General features: G+C 47.9%; 1 protein-coding gene across 2 annotated transcripts in view; it reads right to left on the reverse strand.

The window, feature by feature from the left end:
• kdm4b (lysine (K)-specific demethylase 4B) overlaps window positions 1–11,091 on the reverse strand; it is a 39,855-nt gene extending 28,764 nt beyond the window's left edge. For both annotated transcript variants that reach the window (XM_035523163.1, XM_035523162.1), the window contains exons 1-6: window positions 10,971–11,091; window positions 9,557–9,926; window positions 8,217–8,392; window positions 7,155–7,269; window positions 6,130–6,323; window positions 153–202 (exon numbers count right to left, since the gene is read on the reverse strand). In XM_035523163.1, the coding sequence (XP_035379056.1) occupies window positions 153–202; window positions 6,130–6,323; window positions 7,155–7,269; window positions 8,217–8,392; window positions 9,557–9,926; window positions 10,971–10,987 (922 nt within the window). In that variant the 5' untranslated portion in view covers window positions 10,988–11,091. The remainder of the gene's footprint in view (window positions 1–152; window positions 203–6,129; window positions 6,324–7,154; window positions 7,270–8,216; window positions 8,393–9,556; window positions 9,927–10,970) is intronic.
• Window positions 11,092–11,564: the final 473 nt, after the last annotated feature.

Consider the following 11,564-nt stretch of genomic DNA (forward strand, 5'->3'; position numbering starts at 1 on the left):
GGAGGAGGAGGTGTGGGGGAGACAGGAGGAGGTGTGGGAGACAGGAGGAGGAGGAGGTGGGGGAGACAGGAGGAGGAGGTGTGGGGGAGACAGGAGGAGGAGGTGTGGGGGAGACAGGAGGAGGTGTGGGAGACAGGGGAAACAAGCCTTACCTTGTGCAAGTCTTTCCAGCCTCTTGCCGTGCTCCGGGGGAATGGCGTACCTGTGAGAGGTGGAAAACACGCAGCAGTTAGAGATCAACAGGACAGATGTGCAGGGGTCACGCAAGAACGAGGGAGTCATCTCTGTTGCTAATAATCTACTACACGTGCCCCTTACAGTATCTCTCTCTCTCTCTCTCACACACACACACACACACACACACACACACTTCATCCCTGACATTCCACGCTATTAGAGCAATTAATTATTTTTCTGAAATTTGAGTTCAAGTGCTAAACACTGTTGGAGGTTAAAAATGAAATTCACCCTGGAAGCTATAGTCCCTTTAGAGAACGTGATCCAACTGTGTGCAGTCTAATCTCCATTGAGTGGCTCAGACTGATAAATCACCATTCAGAACGACTCTACTAATAATCCCCTCACTAACAGTCCCCCAATCACTACAACTAAACACATCTGAATATTTTCTGGCAACTCTACAAAATTCTAAATGAAATCATTCACTGAATACAGCATTTAATGTGTGACATCCACCTAGTTTCTGCTCTCATATTCATTAATATTTTTTTTAAATCTTTTTTTTTACCGTTCATGATAATATTTTTGATAAGTCTTCAGAGAAGGCAGAGAGAGCTTTTGTTGAGAGCGTAAAGCCTGCCTTCAGTGAGCACGACATAGCAAGGGGGCCTCCAGTGTCGCTACGTACTCTTCTGAACTAGAGCACACTGCCCTCTTGTGGTCATATGGAAGAAGGCATGCACTCTGCACATGAGGAGTTTAAAATTGTCACAGTGGAAAGTTAAAAGAATTTCTCGAGACCTTCCTTATAAAAGAAGAAAAGCTTCTAAAGTGTTAATGTGTATTTGCACTTATGACACACATAAACCAGCACTGGGAATTTATTAATTATAATCAGGGGAATCTTTCAGAAACTCCGCACTCAGGTCTGCAACAATGGACAGATTTGTTGGCTCAAGGCAGCAGCACACCGAAGGGCGAAAGCCGCCGCAGTTCTGCACATTTTAACCACCAATCAGAGAGCTCCGTGCCAACCACCCAAGCGCTGTTGTTATAGCAGCAGCATGCTCACGGGTGCTTCACTTCTGCGAGAAACTCCAGCACTAGAGATCACAAACAACAAGTTATTATATCCACCCACAGCAGAGGCACCCGGAGGAAATGAAGAGAGAGGAAAAACAGTTCTTCACCAAAAACGGACAGTGCTCCCTTAGAACGTAACTGATCTGATGTACCTATTTACTGGGCTGCACAGACTCAGCTGGTGGCATCTGTTCAGTGGAGATGTAAAAAATAGATTTCGTGTGCCTCATAAACTTACATCGTTGCGCCTAACGTCTAATGCTCAGTTGCTCTTAAGAGTACCTGGTCAACAAGCCCCTGTCTTATAAAAGAATAGACAAATGTCCGCCAACTCTCCAGTTAAGACTCCGAGTCTCAGCGGTCGGTTTTACAAATAAAATAAGACTTTACATGGGGACGTAACAAGAGTCCCAGTGCCTGATGGACAGGATCCTGAATGCCAGTCAGGCGACCATTCAGAAATCAAGACGGAAGCCCACAGGAGGTTCCTGGGACCACCATCAATCCTAATCTCTTCCTGTCCCTTCATCTCTCCGGATTAAAAGGTGAACTGTTGGTTCTGCGCTGTTTGGACAGAGGGCGTTTCCTCTTTTAACCTCAGCTTCCTACTTGTCAGTTTAAGCAGTAGGAGAGGGGTGAGCCATGACAGCAATTTTAAAAACGCTCCTTGACCCCTAAAGGTGTGAAGATGCGAATGTGCGGCAGCTGGGAACCTGGACATGCAGTAGCACAGCTGTGCCCAGTCCAGACCAGAGTCATGGTCAGGCTAGCAACAGATAGAGCACTCCAGTGAAGACAGAAAAACCCCCATCAGCAGTGTGTGTGTGTGTGTGTGTGTGTTCGCATACACCCACACCCCACAGCGGCGTGGACCATGACTAATATAGGGCCCATATTAGATTGCACTTCAACACAGGCCATTTTAAGAAAGAACAGCCTACATCAAAATGAAATGTTACAGATTAATTAACCTTGCAACAATCGCTACAGTAATTTCCAAGTAAGAAATAGAGAACAAGAAATATTTCCTGTCCTTCCATCTAAAACAGAAAAACAAACCCGAACATGATGCATTTAAACTACCCTTTACTCTGAGCGGCCTGTCGTGATGTCAATCTCATCTAATCACGGCAGCTCAGGTCTTTGACGGCATTTGCTAAACTGCGTTCCCAGGTGGTTTGACACGTAGAGCTCATGCATTTCCCTTGAACAGGACATGCGATGCCGCGACATGAACGTTAAACACCAGAAGTTTGTCAAGCTTGTTAAGAATAAAACAGCCAAGGTTGAATTACAGAGGGTCTGGGGGGGGGGGGGCCCTTTTAGAAAACAGAACTCATGGGAGAATAGAAATCACATCCCATCAGCACTGACATAAGAATTCCTTTTGAATATAATTTATTAGCAGCAAAAATGTTCAATACAATGAAACACCAATATGAGTTCTAATTAATCTGTGCATGGGTTAGTATGACCAGTCTCTGTGGGAATATGGGAGCCAGTCCTACTGCACAAGTGACTCTGGCCACGCGATTCTCTGTGCGCTGAATTTTAAGCGCCCGAAATCGACTTCATCCAAGCTGCCCCTTCAAAAACCAACTGGCAGTTTAAATTTGAAATAGGACGAATGAGTAGGACCCACCCCTCCCGAACCCCCGGGGCACTTATGAAGCAGGTTAGTGCCCACCACTCCCATAGCCTGCCCCAACAGCATGCTGGCAACTTACTATCCCATCCTCATCTTCACCCGGGTCGTGTATGACAAGGGGCCCTTTAATAATACTTATCCCTCACCCTCTCAAACAACACACACACACACACAATTATATCCAGCAGTGTATACTACTACAGCTGTGAAATCTTAGATCTAAGAGGTGTGTGTGTGTGTGTGTGTGTGACCTTGATGTGTGTAGAGCTGAAGAGGAATGAAGTTAATTTCACAGTGGCTGAACAGAAGGGTTAGGCAAACAACCAGCGCACAGCTTAACATACTGTAATTACTCGAAAAGTGAAAACGATTAAATTTCAAAGGGGGTGTGGCGGGGGTTGGGAGGGGGAGCATTGAGCGAGTAAAGTCTCTTTACCAAGAGACCGGAAAGGAGAGCGATTGCAACTGTGGCAGGATGGGGGACATGTGAGAAAGAGGGAGAAAGTTAACTTGAGCTCTCGGGAGATAACTGCAGAGAAAATTTGCATAAGCGAGTCAATAAGAGGCACAGAAAGAGAAAGTCACTCCTATATATAAAAGAAACAGCACACAGGCACACAAGAACAGAAAAGGGTTACTGTCTAACTCTCCCCAAATCATAAACCCACAAACACAGACATCACTCGTTAGTGATGGACCGGACAACCGCTGACCCGGAGGGCTGGACAGGCCTGCGGAGCCACGGACGGACCCGCCCTCCCTGCCCGAGAGGACGGAACAGGGCTCAGTGCAAAATGACGCTGTGGATGGAAACGCGCGGCCTCCTCAGCCTGTGCCACTTTGGCTGTCCGGAGTGAGAGGATGTTTGCTTATGTCTAATAACTCGGTTAAGGAACGCTGTTCCTCAGTAAAGCCACAGAGAACTAAACTGGGAGCATGTGACTTCTGCATGGCTCGCGTGCCCTTTTAATCAAGGTATGATTCTTCGGAGCTCTCTGTTGATTGGCTGGACACGATGGGTAACGTGCTGCCATCATCAACATGATGGACTAAGCCAAGATTTATTTCATGGCACACAACAAGGAACAATTGAGGTAAACACTGCTGGCAGAAGCACACGCGCGCACACACACACACACACACACACGCACGCACACGCACACGCACACACACACGCACGCACGCGCACAGCAGAGAACAACAGAAGGAGGAACAGAAACAGCAGCGCGGGGGCCCGAGTGCGCCCCCACGTGGCCGATGGCGGGGATGCCAGCCCAAACGTTGATCTGAGAGCTTTCAGCTGCGGACAGTGGGGACCTCCAACTGTTCCTCCATCTGTTTTATGCAGCAGCAACAACAACAACAACACACAGCAGGACAGAAGGCACAGCAGTGCTACACTTCAGCAAAAGGACTTGGTTTCAAACTGTTCGAGCCAACGCTGAGAGATCTTTATGGGTGAGCAGCAGCCATGCTTGGGCTCGATGGATGGAAGAGACCAGAGAGACAGGAAGACAGAGCGAGGGGGGGGGGGGGGGGGCCAGAGACGGCACATTCGACAAGCCCCATCTGAGAGGAGCAGCCCAGCCGTGAAGGCAGATTAAGAACTCGTTTCTAAAGGCTCAGGGTTCCTGACGGCAGGCCCAGTCACAGGAGCACGATCGACACTCGGCCAGCGCCTGAGACGGCTCAGTCGATAAGCGCTGGAGGGGCCGGTGCAGTAGTGGGGGCTGGGCCACCGGAGGAGCCAGAGACCTGCGGGGGGCGCTGTACTTGTTATTTACTCATGATTTAAATGAGTAAAAGGGAAAAAAAAAAGGATTTTATATGGTCTCTCTCGCCCCAGGTGGAGACATTTTGTCAGAGATCCGGCATCCGCGAGGCTGCAGACCACCTTAACCCCATCAAAGAACACAGTCGTAGCTGCTCGGATACTGGAACTGCGCTGGCGCCACCTTGTGGCGATTCATGAGCTCCATCGGGGGTTGAAATATAATCTCCGGTTCTAAACTAAATGCACTTTGCCATTTCTAGTACATTAAAAATAAATGTAATGCAAGAAGCGAAGCCAGAGAGACAAACAAGACAGCACGCCTGCAGTCCAAGAGCCACTGAAATCATTCACAACAAGAGCGCCACCACGTGGCTCTCGGAGGACGTGCACGATTTTGCACATTTTCCTGGCGTTCCTTTAAGAAAATAAGAGTCACTTTGAGTATGGGCTCCAGAGGTGCTCCAATACTGGTTATCCGATTCCAAAATGGAGTTATGAAATTAAGATAATGAATTTTATAATATTTCTAATAACTTAGTTAAACAGGTCCTAAAAAGTGAGGTGTTTTTTGGTGTCTTAAAAAGCAATAGACTAATATCTTAAAAAAAAATGCATTTTTCACATGTTGAAGGGCCCAAAGCAGTATATTTAACATGCAATGTGTCATCAAGGCTCCAGCATCTACGCTACACAAATGTGACCGTCATAAAAGAAATACCAGAATACAACAAGCATTCTGATACACCTTAACAAGAACGGGCACTGTGTGTGTGTGGAAATCCGTGCAGGACAGGTGTGACTCTGCTTGTCCACAGGTGATGCCGCCATGTGGTGCTTGGCTGATGTGTCGCGGTGGAGGTGACAGTCCGTAGTTACCTCACCTCCGAGTTTCCGGCTGGGTGGTGAACTGGTGACTGACAGGGCTGGTGTGTCGTGCGCTTCACGTGACATAAGACGGAGGGATAATGGCACGCTCCTGACATTCCAATGGAACAAAACGTCTACTAACCAGGGCGGAGCCAACGACCGGGGGGGGGGGGGGGGGGCACTCGCGAACAAAACTACAAGCATGACAACACGCTACCTCTTCAGTGAGGTAGTTTGACAGCCAGTCGATACAACGGTATTTGGGAACACGGCAGCACAGTTACGACGAGGAAAGGCATACCCTCGTAGTTCTACAGATCTACAGCTCCGAAGAACGGTCTGGAGGGTGTGTGTGATGTGTGGCGCATGCTTCAGTGACTGGCCGGTTAAGGTTAAGCGTGCGACCAGTGACGGGGACAGGTCACGTGCCGGACGTGACTGGGAACGGCCAGGAGCAGGAATGAGAGCAGCTCATGCACGGTGCCGTCAGCTATAGCAGTAGGCCAACGGTCCCGAGAGCCTTTGCAGCTGCATCCAGCGGTTACCGAAGCTGCGAAGGAGAACGTGGCTCACTAACCAGGACTTGGGCTGGCCAAAGTGCAGGTAGTTGACGCTGTATAGGTCCATGTCCTCGGTGTGCCAGGCGAACGTGGTCTTCCACATGCCGAAGTAGAGGTAGGGCGTGTTCACACCTTCGATCACAATCCCACACTCCTGCTCCACCATGTCCAACAGGGTGTTCAAATGACCGATGTTCCACTCCATCACATCCTACGAACGACACACACACACACACACACACACAAATAAGAGGAAGAAGCTAAATAATACTGTGATTATTCTGAAAAGCTTGCTTGTAGAATATGCATGGCAAAATTATTAAACATTATACATATACTAGCTTATAACTAATAAAAGAGTTAAGTTTTAGTTATAATTATCTATATCTAATTAGAATTAATACATGTTATAATTAGTTATATCTAATTGCTTAATTGTTTGAAAACCTGAAACAACTAAACTAAAATGCATGCTAAACTGGGTAATGTAACAACATGCTAATTAAGGAGTCTGGAATAGGACATATGCAAACATTAGCTAGGGATGACCAGTGCTATTTTGTGCAAGGAAGAAACTGCCCATTTCCAACCTACTGTCACTCAGGCCTCCAAATCCTAACACCTGCCACAAAATTGACCGGCAGCACCTAACATCGCCCTAAATTAATGAACCAGTGCAAAGCGCAGGGATTCATTGGGTCAGTAGTGACTTAGTGGAAAAGTCTTCCACACCACCACCCAGAGGGGCGTTCGTTTGAATCCCCGTGAAACGCTGAGCTCCGCAAAACCACTCAAGCGTTGGGGCAGAAGAGTAAACATCTCCAGGGTGGTCTGAACAGAGTTTCTGATGTCCTAGCTCATCCTAAAAGCACGTCCCCTGGATGCTCCGAAGAGGCTGTCAAGGGGTAGCTGAGAGTGACCTGCTGCCCCCCCCCACGTCGGGGGGCATCGTGTTCTCAGCGTGCTCGGCCTGAGTCGACAGACGGCTTTTAAAAGGCCTTCGTGCCCCCGGTGGGCGAGACGCGTCGTCTCGCAGACTGACCGAGTCATAGAGGGACCCGCTGATGTCCGCGCCGTAGATGGGCGACACGAACGTCAGGTTCTTCCAGTACTTTCGCTCCAGGTCGTCGAAGTCCTTATGTGAAGGGGTGCAGTACCTGCGCGGAGAGAGGAGAGGAGAGGAGAGGAGAGGAGAGAGGAGAGACTGGCAGTGAAACCCTGCACATAAAAAACTACAGGTAAAGCCAGACCACGGGAACGATCTTTCCAAATTCACGCAAAGGCCACAGCTATTAAACCTTCGGAGATTTCTGAAATTCCTTCCATAATAAAGGCTCACTTAAGTGATTTCCTGTGTGGCATAAGCAAGTTAAGGGATGAGACAACCACGTTCTTAAACACCGAACACGCATTCAGCTAAAGACACCCTGTGTACCTGCCCCATCAGTCGTGTAACGACTAGGATGCTCAGATCCTGCAGTGGGAGAATTAAAAAAAAAAAACAGAGCAAAATTAAACAAAACAACAAAAACAAAACCCCAACACGCAGACTGTTTGCTGTGTGTGGCCTCGTGCCCCTGACCCTGTACCCACAAGTGAGGCATGTGCCACTGCAGCTGAAGTCGAGCTTCTTGTTTGCCAGTCAAATCAAAGTATTCCCGCTTGGACAAATGTACTGTGTTAACACAGGCTTGTGTTGTTATGTGTACAGTTCTAAGCAGGAGCCCCATTTAAGAGTTTCTGTATATCTTTTGAGGACTTTTAAGGACCTCAGTTATCAGAACTTGTTGGAATGAGCGTAGCTGCCTGGTCTGCATCACTTCAGATGAAAGACAAATGTTCTGTGCTGGATGTGATCACAGCCCAGGTCTTTCGCCTGAGGGCCAGACACTCACTGCAGAACATCACCAGATTCCTGCTCGTATTCGGTTAGATTCCAGATCACAATTGTGTGTTTTACCTCTCCCAACACATCCGATTGAACAAGGCAGACAATGACCCAGCCCTTTGTAGGCCATGTTGGCTTTCCACAGGTCTGATTCAGCCAAAACAAGTCAACCAGCTTTACAGACCCCAGACCCCAGAAATCAGACCGAGTACCTACTTTTTACTGTTGGCCAGCTTGCGGTATTCTCCGACTGTCATGGCCTTCTTCTGAATGTTGTACTGGGTGAAGAGACCAGACTGGCCAGTCACCACCTGCATGATGGGAGCTGGAATCACCATCTCCTCGATGGTCTCATACGACCGTCTTGGCTTCCACTCTTTGGGAGGAATAACCTGGAAGTTCACCAGAGCGAACAGCGAGCAGTTAGAAGATCTCAGTGAAAAAGATGCCTATCAGCAAAGCACAAGCCAGTCACCTGACACCAAACACGTTTACGCCATCGCTGCGCAGTTTTTTATCGCTGGGAAATGAACCAGCCCTTCACAAGCTGATGACAGGCGTGTTAGAAGAGTCAACCATGTAAATACGCCCGCAAGGGGTCTCCTGGACAAACCGCCAAACGTTTTTAGAGGAAATCACGCGTGAGGCAGAGGGTTAATTCTGTGCCTGGTCCCGGCGCTGTAGGCCCCTAACCTGTCCCTCGGCGGTACCACATTCTCAAAACAACAGAGTCCTTCCAGGAGTGCTGCGGGTTCTTTGCCAAACACAGAGCTGCACAGCGTTCCTACTGGGTGGAAAGCCCAGAGGGACCCTCTCAGCACGGAACAGCATGGAGTCGACTGTACTTCACACCGCACCATGTTTACTGCTTACTCAAACGTGGCATACACTAAATGGTGGCAGTCAAAAAAAAAAAGCCCGAACAAACCCAAACCCTGATGTGAGATGGGGAAAAGGCTTTTACACACTGGCGAAGCAATCGCCGCACTAGGGCGAAACCAAGAACATGAGAAACCGAATTAAAAAAAAAAAAAAAAAAAGACCAGAACTAGAAATTGTAGAGAGACCCCATGTGACCCCATGAGATTGAGCAGCACCCAAACCATCAAAGGTCAGATGCGGACTGTTTTGAAACTCGGACTGTAACAAACAAATGTCACACTTCAGTTAATTCCACTTCAAATTAAAAGCACAGGACAAAGGTGAACTATGACCGATTTTAACCAAAGTGCTGTAAAATCTTTGGCAACCTCATGATGTTTCCTGGCGGGGTGAAAAAAGTCTCAGATCAAGACATTGAAACCCATACCTGGACTGTGAAATGAACAGAGAGCAAAAGATAAAATGAATAAAGTCAATGATATTAGTATCCAGAAGTATTAAGCAGTCAGATGGCTTCTCCATCTCCAAGGCCCATACTAACGCATCTGATGCCCCCCAAATTCCCACTTCAGACTAAAGTCTGAAGTTCTGATGCTCGCGCCTACTAGAGGTCGAGAAAACTTACCTTCACGATCTGTTAAGAGTTTAAGCGAAAAAGGAAAACAAGGGAATACCTTGGCTAAGCCTGCGCGGTGAGCTCCTTGCAACTCCATATATGTTATGTATTTCGCGAAGTCTCGGAATTCCTCCATGGTGGGCCTGAATGTCATAATCTTGTTAGCAGCTGGCGGCGGCGCCGGCCCAGGGACGGTCTCCGGCTCTGCAGACAGCTTCGCGTGGGGCCGAGCAGCAGGTTCCGTAGCCGGTTCCTCAGACAGCTGTGACTCGGGTTCGGTGGGCTCAGGGGCTGGCTCCAGGCCCGGAGCTGGCTCAGGGGGAGACGGTGGCTCCGTCTTCAGGACCAGGTCTGGATCTGGGGCTAGAGTTGAGGCCTTGGCTTCATCTCTGGAGCTTTCCACTGACATGGTTGCAGGTAGACTAATGCTAGAGGCACAAACAAGATGCTTTATGTACGTGCGTAATAAATTACAGTATCTCTGATCCACATATCTTGTCTTTATTCATTGTTATAGGAGTCATATTTTCAACCTGAATATATGAGAGGTTTACAATATGGATTCATTTACTTTTACACAACAGACCCAAGTTGCAGCACACATCCTTACACCCAAAGTAAAGGCCTAAATCACAACAGCGAGCAACTGTCCACAGTTTTTAACCGGTTTTTTTTTATTTACATAGTGCCAGTGATAAAATATATGCATATATTTGCCTATACAAAGTAAAGCATGAACGACATGTTGAAGTCGGGCTGGGTTACTTGTTTACCAAGTTGGCCGGACACTGGATGTCTTTAGCCTGCAACAGTTTGAGCTTACACGTCTATATTTTTGACAAACCCCGGCGACAAAGACGAAATAATATCAAATAATAATTTCAAATGTAATAAAAGACACATTAAAGGAACCGAATGCGGTAATGTTAATATCTAACCGGGCTGGCTGGCTCACAACAGGACGTGCAAAGACGGTTGCGGGCTAACTGGGTTAGCTCAGCTAGCCACCACGCACACGTTATAACCCATTACGACGTCTTGCGCCGTTTGTGCATGTACATAAAGGCACATAACATGTTTGCAGGGTCTTACTTTTACGACGGTACTGCACCACCGTGGCGCTCTGAAAATGGGCCGGACGTTTAAATGGCCTTTGTGCACGAATGCGTAATGGTTGCGTTATAGCGGCCGGGCTTTGGACACACACGCAGCGGGTAAGGGCTTCGTACATATATCAAACCACGGCTGTGCTACTGCGTTCAAAAACGAAGCCGGTGTTGCTCCAGATACTGAAGTTAGTCCAGCATACGTGCTGGTTTTGACGTCCACTCTTCCTGGCTGCCATCCTGCCCTACTCCTCCATAAAAAGTCAACAACATGTCCGACGACGACAGCCTGCAGATTTCGCGATATATATACACAGTTACGCATACGAATGCAACAGAGTAGGTAAGAACCGATTAGTCATTTACCTCCTGCTTCGGATCATGTGCCCTTTGCAGTTTTTTTGTTTTGTTTTGGGAGTTTTCCTTTTTCATAAATCCAAAAGATCAGCTACTGCTCCATCTCTAAACACGGGCCTCACGCCCACTGCAGAGGTCCGTGCTATTCGATTGGCCAAGGCACACGAATAGTTCGTAAACGAACATGGCGCTCGGCTTCCTATTGGGTAAGCCATGTAGTAGACGGCACATTGGGCCAATCGGAAGGGATTTATTTGTCCACCGTAAGCGTCGCGGAAAACGCGTACGAGACCGAGCACTGGGCACATACGTAAGGTCCCGGTCTTCTGGCTAAAATGCATTGAAGACATGATGCAAAGCGAAAGCAAAACTTGCTTAATTCTTCTTTTGTAGTCTTTACGGATATAACGTGACAGCGTGTCCTCTTTATCTCCGTAGTAGCCCAACTCCACAGCACTAACCTCCAACATAACCTGCCCTACTGTACCTTTCAACAAAGGGAAAGCTGTAGGACCTACAACTAAACATTGGCTTAAAATTGATCTCGTCACTATAGCTCTCCGTACGTTCACTTTACCGTCTGCTCAGAGGTACAGCTCTAAT

This window comes from Electrophorus electricus, chromosome 26 (assembly GCF_013358815.1).
Source record: "Electrophorus electricus isolate fEleEle1 chromosome 26, fEleEle1.pri, whole genome shotgun sequence".
NCBI classification, from domain to species: domain Eukaryota; kingdom Metazoa; phylum Chordata; class Actinopteri; order Gymnotiformes; family Gymnotidae; genus Electrophorus; species Electrophorus electricus.